The sequence below is a fragment of the Thalassophryne amazonica genome, chromosome 5 (genome assembly GCF_902500255.1).
Source record: "Thalassophryne amazonica chromosome 5, fThaAma1.1, whole genome shotgun sequence".
NCBI classification, from domain to species: Eukaryota; Metazoa; Chordata; class Actinopteri; order Batrachoidiformes; family Batrachoididae; genus Thalassophryne; species Thalassophryne amazonica.
The window spans coordinates 8381115-8398779 of NC_047107.1; the positions used below are offsets into that span (position 1 = coordinate 8381115).

Sequence of the window (17665 nt, forward strand, 5' to 3'; positions counted from 1 at the left end):
AGAGTACCTGCAGTCTCTAACCTGGACAGCCGCCTTGATGTGTTTGAGCTCCGGGTCATAAACTGCAACACATGTCCACTTTCCACCACATTGTCACTTTTTCTTTGCATTTTCACTTAGTTTTGCTGTATAATTTGCTCAAAAGCCCAGAGAACGTGCCATGTACCTGCTGGGGACATACTCAGGCTGTTCCTGGATGTAGGATTATGCACTTTCATTTAACCCCTTTTAGTGCCCTCCCTCAAACAAGACACCGGAATCATAACCCCCCCCCCTCCCCCAAATCTACCACATCACTCCTGTTCTCCAACAGCTCCACTGGCTTCCCGTTCAGTTTCATACCCAATTCAAAATCCTTCTGTTAACAAGTTTTCTGTCTTGACGCTTTGTCGTCTTCCTTGGTCTACCAGTATGTTTGCCTTTAACAACCTTCCCATGTTGTTTGTATTTGGTCCAGAGTTTAGACACAGCTGACTGTGAACAACCAACATCTTTTGCAACATTGCGTGATGATTTACTCTCTTTTAAGAGTTTGATAATCCTCTCCTTTGTTTCAATTGATATCTCTCATGTTGGAGCCATGATTCATGTCAGTCCACTTGGTGCAACAGCTCTCCAAGGTGTGATCACTCCTTTTTAGATGCAGACTAACGAGCAGATCTGATTTGATGCAGGTGTTAGTTTTGGGGATGAAAATTTACAGGGTGATTCCATAATTTATTCCTCAGAATTGAGTGAGTCCATATTTTTTTTCCCCTCTGCTTGGTCTAAAAAAGTAACCGTTACTGACTGCCACAGTTATTTTTCTGCCTGTTGTGACGGTGACGAAACAGTGATTATGAACAAAATGCTTGTTGTTTTTGCTCTAGAAGATGATGTTAAGTTTCACAAAGAGAATCGCTTTAGATCAGAGCCCCTCTGCGGGCTGCGAACCCTCCCGCAGCGTGACACCTGCTCAGCTGACACGCAAAGGCTCTGATGGACACTTTTCCTTTTTTCACTCCTTTCTGTTCGTCATATTTTAAAACTTTTCATGGTGCTGAAAAAAAAAAGATTCTCTACTTCTTCTCTTGTAGTTACAACTGGCAGACTGAGTATTTCACTTTTCCTGACGGCCTACCACCAAACCAGACAAACTTGACAAATATTTTACCTGAGCGGAAGCCTGTTGTAACGACGACGAAACAGTGATAATTAACAAAATCCTGATTGTTGCCTGCAGATGTAAGTTGGTCTGACGACGCCAAGAAAAGTCCTTTAAATTAGAACCCCTCTGCCTGTAGTTGCCACCACGCTTTGCCATTGTATAACCGGAAGCTGTCATTCTGGTGTTTACCACCAGACTTTTCTTTTAAATGTTCCCAAAATCTGTGACGGTTGACCCAGTTATCAGTGGTAAATGTCATTGGGACCACTCCAAAAAACATAGGCTCATAGACACAGGCAGTCTACATGATCTGACCATATTTCAAGTCAATCAGATGAAAAATGCTCCAGGTGAACAAACAGCCAAACAAACCAGCAAACAGACCAACATAGTCTTGTTGAATTACTTCGACAAGACGGTCAGTCACTTTGTCAGGTTGGCCTGTGGGTCAGCAGAAGCAGGTGACCACATTCCCTGATGGTAACTAGCTGGTAAAATCTTAACTTGAAGTTCTGGCTGTGTGATATTTAGCACAGTGATGCCGCCGTTGTCGCCGCCACTCTCTTCTTGCCTCCATTATAAGACCGTTACTGCAGTCACATGGGAAATCAAGACACTTCAGCCAATCAGTCTGCCTGCTGTAAGTCGCAGTGGTACCCATGCACTCTGTGAACACGCGTCCTCCCACTACCCAATTTAATGGCTAAATGCTCACCTTGCTGTCAGGGAGGACTGTGTGATGATGGAGGGATGTGAGCTCATGCACAGGTTGAATGCAAGAGGAAATGAGTGGAGGGGATTTGTGCGGTACAGCAGCCTGCTGCAGAGAAGGCATCAGCACAGTCAGGAGGTCTGACCTTGAGTGGCACTGAAGGACTCTGCTCCATGCTAATTTCATTTGGAGCTGCTGAGAACCTTAACGAACACACGGATGACTGCTTCCAGCAGCAGCAGAGTTCTCTACTCAGTCACCCGTTCACAAATTCTTGCACTCTGCATCCATGAGCACATGCTTGCAGCCTGCCTCTGTTTTCTGCTGCCATCTCTGCAGACCAAATGATGTCTGCATGATGGGTGACTGGCAGTGCTTTTCACTTTGTCCATGGTGACATAGCTGCATTACTGCTTTTGCCGTGTATGACCCCTTTAGAAAGCACTCAGAGATGTTCTAGGAAATATGCTCAGATCAAAATCAAAATCCCTCATTTCCGAGGACATAATTCATCAGCTCACCAAAATCCCCTCGCAACATTTTGAGTTGAATGTTTCCAAATGTCAAACATTCTTCTGGATCTCTGTTCCAGAATATCTTCCAGATCAAATCTGTTTTATTATTTCTTGAGTTATCCTGCCAACAAACAGACAAACTTCCAGTGAAAGCATCACCTCCACGGTGCAGGTGATCAGGGTTCTCGGTAGGATTTTTTTTCTCAGTGTAATGGGATCGAAAAATCACCTTAAAAAGCCGGGGGTTCGGGGATGTTTAGGCTTCCCCTGAAGCTTTTGCATTATGGGCTTATAAAGGGCCTTCTTTGTAAGTCTAAATAAATATACCAAAGTCTGATGTCCAGACAGAAGAAGAGAACATCTGTTTCAAAATGTGAGGAAAGTGTTTCCAAAAATGCAATTTTTGGAAACACTTCAACTTTAAATGCAACTTTAAATGCAATTTAAAGTTGAAGCTGCAAAGGAGACCTTCATCTGGTTAAATGTGCTGCAAGTCCAGCTCACCTGTCGTCTCTGCAAACTCATACCTGCTGCTGTGCTTCTAAATAAAACAAAGGCTCTTCAAACACCAACTATTTTATTATTTAAAAAAAAACCTTTTCCTTATTTTAACATTATTAAATGAAGGAATCAGTCATCATGATTTTAATTTACAGACAAACATCAGAGATTTCTTAAAAAAAATTTTTTTAATTAAAACTATTTTAATTACAAGTTATTTAATGCAAGAAAAATAACACACAAGGATTTTCTTGAATAAACTGCTCTGTATAAATTAGCAGTTCTGATGTTCCTGACACACATCTATACTGTTGTGGGATTTGGGTTGATGCCTTGTTTCTTTTGGCTTTAAAGTAAGGCTGTAACAAAGATTAAAAAAAATATATATATATGACTTCACACAATTTGGTGCTCAAAATGCAGGCAATAGTGTTTGAGAGCATTCTAATTTTAAAAATCTAGGGGGGAAGATGGCCCCGCTCTCCCTATCTGCAGCATGTGGCTCGCTGCAAGGAGAACTTTAGTGGCTCTAAAGCCGTGGTCACAACCCGCCGTACTTGCACGTGCGTGCAGTCTACTTGCAAAAACATGGGCTAAATTTGGAGATCCATACGTCGTAAGTACTGCCTCAGTACGAATTTAGGAGCACGCAGACACGCCGTAGAGGTTTTAGTGCATGCAGAACTTTTGCTGCAGTCAGGCTGCGGATTCACCAGCAGTACAGATGACGCACGTTGTGAGTACCACCTCAGTATGGATTCAAAGTGGCAAATTTTCATTCATTTACTATTGAATTAACCAAATCCGTATGTAGGCAGTACGGATTACGGCACTCACCACATACTATGGTGGCCGACAGACTTGCATGCACAACACAGCTTCTCACTTGAACTTGGACTTTATTTCCAAACGTCAGCAACACACACTCCACAGCTTCAGTCTGTTAACTAGCTGTAACTTTTCGAGGCAAGTAAACACTCGAACAACTGACCGCTGCAGGCTGGACATGCTCATGCATCGCCGACGGCGAAAAACACCTGCCGCTCCGGTCCTGCTCATAAAAAAGAAAAGCGACCCCACACACACACACTGCTTTATTGTCAACTCTCTTTATCGTTACACTCCTAGAGACGTGCGTTGAACGTACTCCCTCCCTCCTCTTGCTACTGCCTCCGTACGTTTTCACAAAAACGTAGTGGCCGTGGCATCCGCAGAAACGTACGGCGAAACAAAACGCACGGTGGGTTGTGACCGGAGCTTAAGAGAACTTACCCCCCAGTGCTTGGTGCGATCCACATTGCAGGAGAACTTTAGCGGCTGCAGAACATTAGCGACTACAGAGAACATTCCCCCAGTGCTCGGTGTGGGGCACACTGCAGGAGAACTTTAGCGGCTCTAAGAGAACTTCCCCCCAAGAACTTTTCCCATGCGTGCGCTGTCCTGTGGAAAATGCACAATCTGGTATTAATAATATGATTAATTATTATAATAATTAATAATATAATTTTTGCTAAACAAACATTACATATACGAGGGCTGTCAATAAAGTAACGGTCCTTTTTATTTTTTTCATAAACTATATGGATTTCATTCATATGTTTTTACGTCAGACATGCTTGAACCCTCGTGCGCATGCGTGAGTTTTTCCACGCCTGTCGGTGACGTCATTCGCCTGTGAGCACTCCTTGTGGGAGGAGTCGTCCAGCCCCTTGTCGGAATTCCTTTGTCTGAGAAGTTGCTGAGAGACTGGTGCGTTGTTTGATCAAAATTTTTTCTAAACCTGTGAGACACATCGAAGTGGACATGGTTCGAAAAATTAAGCTGGTTTTCAGTGAAAATTTTAACGGCTGATGAGAGATTTTGAGGTGATTCTGTCGCTTTAAGGACTTCCCACGGTGCGAGACATCGCTCAGCGCTCTCAGCCGCCGTCGTCAGCCTGTTCAAGCTGAAAACCTCCACATTTCAGGCTCTATTGATCCAGGACATCGTGAGAGAACAGAGACGTTTCAGAAGAAGTCGGTTTCAGCATTTTATCCGGATATTCCACTGTTAAAGGAGATTTTTTTAATGAAAGACGTGCAGACGGGTCTGCGCATCGGGACGCACCGCCGTGTTGATAACCATTTGTAAAATCCAGGTGGCTTTTGATGGCTTTCAGTGGAGTGAGTATATGAGAAATTGTTTAACAGCAGGACATGTTCCAGCTTGTCCTTAAGGCTTCCAAAGGAGGTGTTTTTCCTGTGGCGGAGCGTCGCGGCGGCTGCGAGCCGACGCGCGGACCCATCCGCACGTCTTTCATTAAAAAAATCTCCTTTAACAGTGGAATATCCGGATAAAATGCTGAAACCGACTTCTTCTGAAACTTCTCTGTTCTCTCACGACGTCCTGGATCAATAGAGCCTGAAAAGTAGAGGTTTTCAGCTTGAACAGGATGATGACGGCGGCTGAGAGCCCTGCGCGACGTCTCGCACCGTGGGAAGTCCTTAAAGCGACAGAATCACCTCAAAATCTCTCATCAGCCGTTAAAATTTTCACTGAAAACCAGCTTAATTTTTCAAACCGTGTCCACTTCGATGTGTCTCACAGGTTTAGAAAAAATTTTGATCAAACAACACGCCAGTCTCTCAGCAACTTCTCAGACAAAGGAATTCCGACAAGGGGCTGGACGACTCCTCCCACAAGGAGTGCTCACAGGCGAATGACGTCACCAACAGGCGTGGAAAAACTCACGTACGCGCACGAGGGTTCAAGCATGTCTGACGTAAAAACATATGAATGAAATCCATATAGTTTTTGAAAAAAATAAAAAGGACCGTTACTTTATTGACAGCCCTCGTACAAGTGTCGTTTTTTTAAGACAAAATCAAACGATACTCACTGGAGAAATTAGTTTAAACTTAATAAATTTCTGTTATTGATTGAATCCAACAATGTTTTAAAAGTAGTTTCTTTTATTGACAAATTTGATTCGTAAATATTTCCATTTCAGTCATACTCACAGGTGAAAAGTTCTGGCGATTTGCGCAGTTTATAGCTGCACATGAAGGAAGTTTTGGCAAAATCAGAATAAAATTGTGTGCGCCTGATTAAAGATCAATAGAAAAGAGCATTCAGGAGCGGCACATGCGAGTGGTAATATGGCGGCCGATTGGCTTCAAAAATATTGGCCAATGAGCTCGCCGGTGTTATATACAGATCAGTAGGCAGAATACAAGACTGAACCTCTTGTATCACCAGATGCTACCAGGGTCTATCATGAACTTCTTGTTGTGCATGCAAGAAGGGATGCAATGGAAAGTGCAAATGTTTCAAGGCAGAGCTTAAGTGCACTGTGCTTTGCCACTGTGGTGGCTTGTGTTTTCAGAACTACCGTTGTATTTAACCTCTTTTTTTTGTTGTCACTATGCCACTGCAGTTGTGTTTTCACAGCGGTTCACAAAAAAACCATAATATCCCTGACTCTTAGTTTGAGGATATAAATAGTACCACTGCATGTCCCATCCTTAAAATAGTAGGAATAGGCACCAGGATTTGGTGGTCTTGAGCCTGAGGTACTAATAAAACAACATGTGGTGGCCATTTTCCAAAATAGAATGGTCATCTGCAATGCCCCTATAGCCAAAAATTATCTTTAGGGTATGCTCGAACACTGTGCCAAATTTCATGCGTTTACTGTCAAAATCACAATTCGTCCACATATCTGCTCCGCTACAGTAACTTCTTGCTCCATCTTAATCTTGAACAAACTTGGCATACATAGTAGTAGTTACGGCCATCATCGGGACCAGATTTGAAATCAGGACCCAGTTTTGGAACTGTTCAAAAATTTCATTCCATTTCTCTAAATACTTGATTGAACATGGTAACTTCGGGGTATTCCTGGTGACTACAGCTTGAAACTTGTTTGATCGTGCTCCATTGGGGTAACAAAAAAAATTGAAGCCAAAGCAGTATTTGTTGTGTTTTTTGTTCAAAGAAGCAGATGGCGTAGCTCCTATCTCTCATTTTCAGGTGGGTTGCTAGTAGGGATGGGACCAATCTGATCCCGGATCGGTATCGGGTTCTGATACCGACCTAATTCACATATTGGAAAATGCCGATCCAACCCAAGACATTTTCCAATACAGGAGAAGAGCCACTATGAATTCTCTTGACTGCTGTTGTTTGCTCTTTGCTTGTTTACTGCTGAGCAGAAGGAGGTGAGGGGAAAGTTTTTGAAGCCGGGCTATTTGAGAGAGCTCTATTCCGCATGTTCCAGCTGTGGGTAGCAGCAAATTTCTGCTCAGCTTGCGGGTTCAAATTGTCTTTGTCGAGCATAGATTTTCTGAAAAATTAACTGAATTGTTGCTGAAAATGTGTGCTAAAAAGTTAGCTGCTTTACTGTCCCGAGGCTGTAAAACACCAGCTCAGCATGCAGCTGACGAGGACAGCGAACAGAGATTCTGTCCAATGAAAGGCGAAAAAAAGTCCCCATTAAAATCCTGCGCATGAGCGGCGGTTTATAGTTTATTTATTTTATAGTTGAAAGGCTTCATGTTTCCCAAAAGTTTGAAGTTTGAGCAGCACGAGCAGCAAGAGGGAAAGAAAGAGACGGAGATGGAGGGAGAGAGAAAGAAAGAGAGAAAGTGAACGAGACAGACAAACAGGGAGACAGGCAGGGAGAGAGAGTGCTGTCTTTTCTCTTTGTAGGTAAAAATAAGGCTCTAAAAGTCTATAAAAATAAAAGTACTTAATTCTTTCATCAAAACAAATCTAGTCTTTCATCTTAGATACACCTTCTGGCAAATTGTAGCTCAACTTTCAGGTCTCCTTTTTAAGAAAAGCCTCATATAAAATCAGTAATGATAATAATAATAAAGCAAACAGAGCTCTGGAATTGGATCAGAGAAGTGTTGTTATTGGCAGATATCCAACTTCAGGTATCGGAATCGGATCAGAAATGAAAAATCGTGGATCGGTGAATCCCTAGTTGCTAGGTTTACACTTTATAAGCCAGCCTCTTAGCAGTCCAGCTAGATTTAGCAGTTGAATCCTGCTTTCGCACTTCATTGGATTGTGGGCAGTTGTAATCGAACCGCACTCTGTAGTGTAATTCAAAACAGAGTGAGAAAAAGTTAATTGTCCTCATGTTTTATCTCTGTTGTGTCCTTCCAGGCACCATGAGACCAGTGCAGAGAAACTTTTATGAGCCATCATCTGCCCCGGGAAAAGGCGTGGTGTGGGAGTGGGAGAATGACAACGGTTCTTGGACGCCGTATGACATGGAGATCTGTGTGACGATCCAGAATGCCTACGAGAAGCAGCATCCCTGGCTGGATCTGACAACTCTGGGCTTCTGCTACCTCATAGACTTCAACAGCATGTCTCAGACCAACCGACAGACCCAGCGTAAGCGACGTCTGCGGAGGCGAATGGACCTGGCTTATCCGCTCATCATGGGCTCCATCCCAAAGTCCCAGTCCTGGCCTGTGGGCTCCAGCTCTGGCCAGCCTTGCTCCTGTCAACAATGTATCCTGGTCAACAGCACGAGAGCTGCTTCAAATGCCATTCTGGCCTCTCAACGGCGTAAACTCTATGGAGGGATCACAGGCAATCCAGGAGCTACAGGGACCCTGACCATAGTGCCGCAAAGCAACACCTTTGCCGGAACTTCCCTCTGGTCTGTGACGACGTCCTCTTCTGGGTCCAACAACAACAACATCAGTGTGGGAGGTGGACACGCCAAAATGGAACAGGTGCAGGTGCCGCTGTCTGCTGCCAACTTTCCTTGTTCTCCTGTGATGCCGTCCCTTGCATCTGCTCATGCTCGCCACTCGCTCACCATTAATGGACAGAACAACTTGAACCGGCCAGGCACCCAGCACATCTCCATGGGCACCGCCAGGGGAGCCATCCCGCCAGGGTAATGGTGCTTGTTTCTTTATTTCTCCTCCATATTTTCTGCATGTGTGTGTAATGGTGCTGGGTTTTGAGCAGGCTGTTTCTGTGAGGAGCCGGTACAGGGCCGCCTGTGTGCATCACAAAGCTTCAGACTGTGTGTGTGTGTGTGTGTGTGTGTGTGTGTGTGTGTGTGTGTGTGTGTGTGTGTGTGTGTGTGTGTGTGTGTGTGTGTGTGTGTGTGTGTGTTGTGTGTGTGTGTCTGCTGGCGCCCTATTGCATCTTTCACTCTGATCTTGGCCTCTTTCGTTACAGTTCTGCCCACTCAATCATAGATGTGAACAGTTTTCCTCTGCCTGGCTGTTCTGAGGCAGAGCCAGTCTACCGTGGGAGTGCGTGTGCGGTGGCATTGCTGGATAATGAGCTTATGTCCGCCTCAGCAGGCGTGAGGTGCTGCAGCTCTTCTGGGTCATTCTGGTGCTACTTCAAAGTCTTTTCTTACTCCTGCCACTTGCCGGGGTTCTCGTGTCTCATATCGTAACAAAGTGTGGAATAACTCTGTTTGTGGAACGTCATCCGTCTGCTCATGGTCTGGTGTCACTATGGAAACGTGTTTGCCATGGAGGCTGAGCCTCACATGGGTCCAGTGCATAGTGACTCATGGGAAAAACAGGAGTTTAAGTCAATCTGACCTGAGAGTGACTCAGCAAAAAGAAGAGGGAGAAGTGGCTCCATCTCCTTTTAGGACCGATACCTCGAGCCTGGATCCTAGTCCTGCTTTCATTACTGGTCTAATCCTTCTGTTCCTCTGCTGTGGCTCACCTGAGCAACTGTTTGTGTGTGTTTGTGTGTGTTTGTGTGTGTGTGTGTGTGTGTGTGTGTGTGTGTGTGTGTGTGTGTGTGTGTGTGGGGTAGCAGTACATGACCCTGATTCATCAGCACAAATTGGTCTGGAAGTCCACGCTGGAGCAGGGTTATGTGATGGCGACTTTATTAGAAAATCTGGTCTGCATGATGAAATCGTCCAGCTGCCCTTCATGACGCTGTCATAAAAGATCATCCTTTATTGCCTCACAGTGGGTAAATTTGCATTGTTGCAGCAGCAAAGCCACAACAGAATATATATGAAGGGGAGAAAAAATACCACACTTCGGTTTCGTGAGACACAATTAAGACGATTACAGTGCATCCGGAAAGTTTTCACAGCGCTTCAGTTTTTCCTCATTTTGTTTTACAGCCTTTTTCCAAAATGGATGAAAATTTTTTTTTTCCTGAAAATTCTGCAGACAGTACCCCATAATGACAATGTGAAAAGGATGTTTTTTTTTAGATTTTTGCTAATTTATTAAAACTTAAAAAAAAACTACAAAATCACACGTACATAAGTATTCACAGCCTTTGCCATGAAGCTCAGAATTGAGCTCAGGTGCATCCTGTTTCCACTAATCATCCTTCAGCTGTTTCTGCAGCTTAATTGGTTGATTAAGTTGATTGTTGAGTTGTTAAGTTGATTGGACATGATTTGGAAAGACACACACCTGTCTACATATAAGGTCCCACAGTTGACAGTGCATGTCAAAGCACAAACCAAGCATGAAGTCAAAGGTGTAGAGGAATAATTGTTGTTTTCCTCATGTCTGTAAGACAGGACGCACCGGCCCAGGGTCATCCCCCGGCCCTGACTATCTAAAGGCCATGTTTCTATTGTGATCTTGTTTTTCATATGCCAGAGGTCCTTCCACGGCTCTCTGAGAATGGAAAGCCAGAAGGCTATGTGGGTGCATTGCATGCTGTACCTTTTGGAACTTCTACAGATGAATCAGTTTCTGCTTCGACCAAAAATAAATCTCTCTGCATCGATATGTCTGACTCCTGAAGGCTCTTTCAGCCGCCGGTCTCATTTTATGCTGACATTCATCACTGAAATTCCACATCAGATTGGTGTCACAAACAGAATTTCAACATAATAACGCTGGTAAGTCCAAACGCTTCTATTCTGCCTTGCCGTGACATTGTTTGACGAAATCTAAAACAACTTACAGTGTGGGTAATGTTAAATGGAATCAGTGTCAGAAGTGAGGAGGCTCTGTGGGTGCATTGCATGCTGTACCTTTTGGAACTTCTCCAGGGCCCTCATGTGCAAAGCATGGTTACGCACAAAAATGTGGTGTACGTCCATCTCCATGCTAATGTTCAGATCAAAGTGAAATGACCATGGAAATGTGCGGTGGCTCACGCAAAAACCCTGGCTGGCGTACGCATGTTTCTACAGCCATTGTTCTACTGCCAACTCAGATGTGCACATCAGAGACACACTGATGAGCAATTAACACACCCATGTGTTTGCAATCATATGGGTGGATATAAAAGCATGCACAAAGTGATGTGTAAAATGTTATTAACAATGGCTGTTTTGGCGTTATTAGAGAACCTTGCAAATAGTGAAATCTGACATGAGCATGTACGAGGTCTGTCAATAAAGTAACGGACCTTTTTATTTTTTTAAACTATATGGATTTGATTCATATGTTTTACGTCAGACAAGCTTGAACCCTCGTGCGCATGCATGAGTTTTTCCACGCCTGTCGGTGACGTCATTCGCCTGTGAGCACGCCTTGTGGAAGGAGTGGTCCCGCCCCCTCGTCTGATTTTCATTGTCTGGAAATGGCGGAATTAACTGGCACCTGGAAACCATTTGAAAATTTATCGGCTTTCGTGTGAAATTTTACGGGCATCACAGAGAATAAGGACTGTTACTACAGCTTTAAGGACGCTCGGCACGCCGCGCTCCGAGCTGCGACGACGAGGCAGAAAACGCCAGATCATTTCTAAGCTGATCATTTCTGTGGATACGAGACCGTCGTGTGCACTTTCTCTGGTTATCACAAGAGCTGGACATCAGCCATTTTCCAGCCGATTTCACTTTTAACAAGAGATTTTGTCATGGAAAGCCGCGCGGAGGCTTCGTGCGTAACAACCGATTCGCTGTTTGAGCGAGACAAAGGAACACCTCCGTTTCAGCGTGTCAGAGGACAAGTTAGGACAAGCCCAGCTCTCCACAATTTCTCGGATACTTACTGGACTGGTAAGCACTGAAATCCGAGATAGGCATGTCCCAACTTGTCCCATATATAGTCCTGAATGTGATTAAAATTCGTCTGTATCGATTCTGAATTGTTCTGAATTATTGGCACGTGCCAAAAATTCAAAAGCCAGGATGCCATCGGGGTGACGTCACCGGTCACGTTGGGGGTTTCAACGCTAGCTGCGATGCATGCTGGGATAGAAATTTAAAACTGAAGAAGGCAAGATGGAGGAGAGACAGTAGAAGTGGAAGAAAGCAAGGAAGACCGGAAATATACGCAGAAAGTGCGAAGAAAACACGTCATTTGGAGCGAGAGAAAAAGAGAAGATCAACGACTGTGAACATTGGGAACCAAAGAGATTGTTGGGAGTAACTGCGACAGAAGCAGGGCTGGACTGGACTTTTTTTGGTCCCTTAACCGATCAATGTGCACCAGGAGACAGATACATTTTAACACTATAAGAAGCATTATGAAAAGTTCCACTGAAATACTGTTATCATAGGCTTATCAAAAGTACGATCTATTGACAGTAGGTCACATTACTTTTTAAACATAATAAGCTGTCATTTCATTCAGCCTTGTTACTTAAATTTAGAAATAGAAATTATATAAAAACATTTGTTATAGAAATATTGTAGGCTATACTATAAATAATATATCATTACTTGTGTGATACAATTCATCATATAAAGCAAGAAATGACTGGATGACTGGACCAATGACTGGATGCAAAGGTTGAACTTTTGAAACTGCAGTACACAAAAAGGCCACAAGATGGAGACAGTTGTCTATCTCGCTACAAGTAACATCAAGGATTTCTTTTATTACTAATTTGTGTTGCTAATCAACTTAGAAAATGACTCAATTTAAAGTAAAATGTTAGGTATGTGACATTATGCCAGGACTTGGGAAAATACATTTTAGACAGGGACGCCATTATACCACACCACCGCACCGCAGACAGTGCAAAACAGCATGCTTCGTATGACCGACGCACGACCGTCACACGAATAGAATAAAGAATAAAGAAACAACCTGGTGGCGACAGCATGGTAGCTAGCCATGCACACCATTTGCACAGGTTACATTGCTAGGCTAGGTTACGTGACTGGCAGAGTTAGCACGAAAAAAATAATATCCAACCTTAATTCATATCTGAGTGACCCAATTAGACAGCACTTTACTTCGGACCAGAAGATCAGAATGTCTCTCTCACACACAGATGTCTGATTTATGAACACGTTAGGTTGCTGTTCATCAGTTAATAGCTGAAGTTAACCTTCACTTACCGTCATGTCCGTAGTGGTCCCCGCCTCACTTTATAGTCACCCTTTCTTGACTTCAATGAAAATATATACTTGTTTTATAAAAAGTAAAATAAAGACTTCTTTCTTGACCTCATATTTAACTGCTGACAGCACTGTAACAGTAAAACTTGTAATTTCGAAACTACATTGTTAATAAATGTAACTATTAAATTCTTTCTAACATTTTTCTAACATTTAAATTTTCTCTAAACCATTTTACTTGTCGAAATATTATTTTAAGTAGTATTAGTAGTTGTAGTAAAAAAAAAGCTTCAAAACTGGACCTTTTAATCTAGGGGTGTTGTTGGGGGGGCACATCCCTGCCCCACGCCCCCATTCCATCTGGATTCGCCCCTGCTTTGGTGTTTGAGCACAAAGAATGGATAACATTTATTTATGCAGAAAACATGACCACATTTACAGGTCAGAAAGTTTTATTGCGTTTTCACATCATGTGGTCCTCAGAAAGAGTTTAGGCGCATTTGAGTGGAAAATGGTTTTAGTTGTTGACGCGTCGCGGAGGATCAGCTGTTTTAACGTGCAGATACGGAACGGCTCAGCTCTAAATAAAGCAGGAAAAAAGCATAAAAATGTCTTTGTAAAGCTCAGTGCAGGTGTGCTGTTATCACCGCGCTTTAAGAGGTGATGACGAGTCATAGCTGCTACAAAAAAAAAAAAAAAATGCGGATGAAAAGCTCACAGCTCGCTTTACTTCGTTAAAAAAAAAAATCCGTAGGCCATCAGGCCAGCGGGCAGATACCCGGTGTGCAATACTATCAGTCCAGCGGTGGACAGAAGACTGGCGATCGAACTCACGAGGATTTTGCAGCGCTGCTTTTGGACACATGCGTTGCCTGGTGACTGGTGTCTGACGGTGTACAGTTATGGTTATTATCTGAGTCTGTTATTATCTGATTATCTGAGATTATAAGCTTGAATTCATCTGCAGGTTTTGATATTCGCTGGGGCGAAATACGCTATGGATTTCCCTCAAATTACGTATGTTCCCACAAATTAAAAATTCCCCCAAAATTTTAATGGGTAATAAATATGTAGTTTATATATATTAAACTTCAGACTATATTTTATCTATTGAAGATTGCCGATATTCCAGCTTTAAAGTGCCATTTGCAGCGAGAGCAGACTGAACGGTCTCCCCCTAAAAATTGGTCCGCCGTGTAGGGCTGCAGCTATCGATAATTATAGTAATCACGTCTTCTATCGATTATTCTGGTGATTAATCGAGTCATCGGATAAAAAGTACTTTTGCGTTTTTAACAACATCAACAGTCTAGGTCTCTCCCTAAGTAATTGCTCAGTGTCACTGTGTCATCGCGCAGATTGTCACATTTAGTGTATCCCTTTCTGTTTTCCTTGGTAATTATTTATTTTTTTACATCTTTACAAGTTTTGTATCTTTCCTGGTGTCAGGAGCTCAGCCAAAGTCAAACTGGTGGACTGGGTCACTGCGTTTTTTTTTTTTTAATCCCTCTTTCTCTGCGATTCAGCGGATGCATTTCAGCTGGAGGTTGAAAATGCAAGCCTCACAGTCAGTTTTGTGTTTTTATTGTTATTATGTTATTTAAGTTACCATGTTTGTGAAGCGTTGTGTGTTGCCCACAAAAGTGAAAACAGTGTTTTAAAAAAAAAAACAAAAAAAAAACACAGCTTTATTTCAAATGCACAGTATGCTATGTCAGTTGATCAGTGTGGACCCTCTTTCTCCTAAAAGGCTTTATTTTACTCTGTGTGTCGCATTGGAAGGATGTAGCTTTTGCGTTAAATTAATTAGGGCTTACATGGCCTATGCGCATGCTCTAGTCTTCTTCTCTCTATTGAGAGAGCTCTATTGAGCTGAGTATTCCATTAACTTTAACTAGTAATGACTTCATGACTTTCTTTGCTAACAAAATTTTAACTATTAGAGAAAAAATTACTCATAACCATCCCAAAGATGTATCGTTATCTTTGGCTGCTTTCAGTGATGCCGGTATTTGGTTAGACTCTTTCTCTCCGATTGTTCTGTCTGAGTTATTTTCATTAGTTACTTCATCCAAACCATCAACATGTCTATTAGACCCCATTCCTACCAGGCTGCTCAAGGAAAGCCCTACCATTATTTAATGCTTCGATCTTAAATATGATCAATCTATCTTTGTTAGTTGGCTATGTACCACAGGCTTTTAAGGTGGCAGTAATTAAACCATTACTTAAAAAGCCATCACTTGACCCAGCTATCTTAGCTAATTATAGGCCAATCTCCAACCTTCCTTTTCTCTCAAAAATTCTTGAAAGGGTAGTTGTAAAACAGCTAACTGATCATCTGCACGAGGAATGGTCTATTTGAAGAGGTTTCAGTCAGGTTTTAGAATTCATCATAGTACAGAAACAGCATTAGTGAAGGTTACAAATGATCTTCTTATGGCCTCGGACAGTGGACTCATCTCTGTGCTTGTTCTGTTAGACCTCAGTGCTGCTTTTGATACTGTTGACCATAAAATTTTATTACAGAGATTAGAGCATGCCATAGGTATTAAAGGCACTGCACTGCGCTGCGGCGGTTTGAATCATATTTGTCTAATAGATTACAATTTGTTCATGTAAATGGGGAATCTTCTTCACAGACTAAAGTTAATTATGGAGTTCCACAAGGTTCTGTGCTAGGACCAATTTTATTCACTTTATACATGCTTCCCTTAGGCAGTATTATTAGACGGTATTGTTTAAATTTTCATTGTTACGCAGATGATACCCAGCTTATCTATCCATGAAGCCAGAGGACACACACCAATTAGCTAAACTGCAGGATTGTCTTACAGACATAAAGACATGGATGACCTCTAATTTCCTGCTTTTAAACTCAGATAAACTGAAGTTATTGTACTTGGCCCACAAATCTTAGAAGCATGGTGTCTAACCAGATCCTTACTCTGGATGGCAATGTCCCTGATCTCTAGTAATACTGTGAGAAATCTTGGAGTCATTTTTGATCAGGATATGTCATTCAAAGCGCATATTAAACAATATGTAGGACTGCTTTTTTTGCATTTACGCAATATCTCTAAAATTAGAAAGGTCTTGTCTCAGAGTGATGCTGAAAAACTAATTCATGCATTTATTTCCTCTAGGCTGGACTATTGTAATTCATTATTATCAGGTTGTCCTAAAAGTTCCCTAAAAAGCCTTCAGTTAATTCAAAATGCTGCAACTAGACTAGAAGGAGAGAGCATATCTCACCCATATTGGCCTCTCTTCATTGGCTTCCTGTTAACTCTAGAATAGAATTTAAAATTCTTCTTCTTACTTATAAGGTTTTGAATAATCAGGTCCCATCTTATCTTAGGGACCTCGTAGTACCATAGCACCCCAATAGAGCGCTTCGCTCTCAGACTGCAGGCTTACTTGTAGTTCCTAGGGTTTGTAAGAGTAGAATGGGAGGCAGAGCCTTCAGCTTTCAGGCTCCTCTCCTGTGGAACCAGCTCCCAGTTCAGATCAGGGAGACAGACACCCTCTCTACTTTTAAGATTAGGCTTAAAACTTTCCTTTTTGCTAAAGCTTATAGTTAGGGCTGGATCAGGTGACCCTCAACCATCCCTTAGTTATGCTGCTATAGACGTAGACTGCTGGGGGGTTTCCACGAGCAACTGTTTCTTTCTCTTTTGCTCTGTATGCACCACTCTGCATTTAATCATTAGTGATCGATCTCTGCTCCCCTCCACAGCATGTCTTTTTCCTGGTTCTCTCCCTCAGCCCCAACCAGTCCCAGCGGAGGACTGCCCCTCCCTGAGCCTGGTTCTGTTGGAGGTTTCTTCCTGTTAAAAGGGAGTTTTTCCTTCCCACTGTAGCCAAGTGCTTGCTCACAGGGGGTCGTTTTGACCGTTGGGGTTTTACATAATTATTGTATGGCCTTGCCTTGCAGTATAAGGCGCCTTGGGGCAACTGTTTGTTGTGATTTGGCGCTATATAAAAAAAAATTGCAGCGTCGGCTCGCAGCCGCTGTGACGCTCCGCCACAGGAAAAACACCTCCGTTGGAAGCCTTAAGGACAAGTTGGAACATGTCCAGCTGTTAAACAATTTCTCATATACTCACTCCACTGAAAGCCATCAAAAGCCGCCTGGATTTTACAAATGGTTATCAACACGGAGGTGTTTTTCCTGTGCCGCCGCACTGCGTCGGCTGCGTCCCGACGCGCGGACCTGTCCGCACGTCTTTCATTAAAAAAATCTCCTTTAACAGTGGAATATCCGGATAAAATGCTGAAACCGACTTCTTCTGAAACTTCTCTGTTCTCTCACGACGTCCTGGATCAATAGAGCCTGAAATGTGGAGGTTTTCAGCTTGAAACAGGCTGACGACGGCGCCTGAGAGCGCTGCGCGACGTCTCGCACTGTGGGAAGTCCTTAAAGCGACAGTATCACCTCAAAATCTCTCATCAGCCGTTAAAATTTTCACGGAAAACCAGCTTAATTTTTCAAACCGTGTCCACTTCGATGTGTCTCACAGGTTTAGAAAAATTTT

General features: G+C 42.9%; 1 protein-coding gene across 1 annotated transcript in view; it reads left to right on the forward strand.

The window, feature by feature from the left end:
- dtx1 (deltex 1, E3 ubiquitin ligase) overlaps positions 1–17665 on the forward strand; it is a 243094-nt gene that overhangs the window by 98052 nt on the left and 127377 nt on the right. Inside the window, 1 exon segment of the mRNA XM_034169704.1 lies at positions 8030–8777. Coding sequence (XP_034025595.1) covers positions 8030–8777 — 748 coding nt within the window.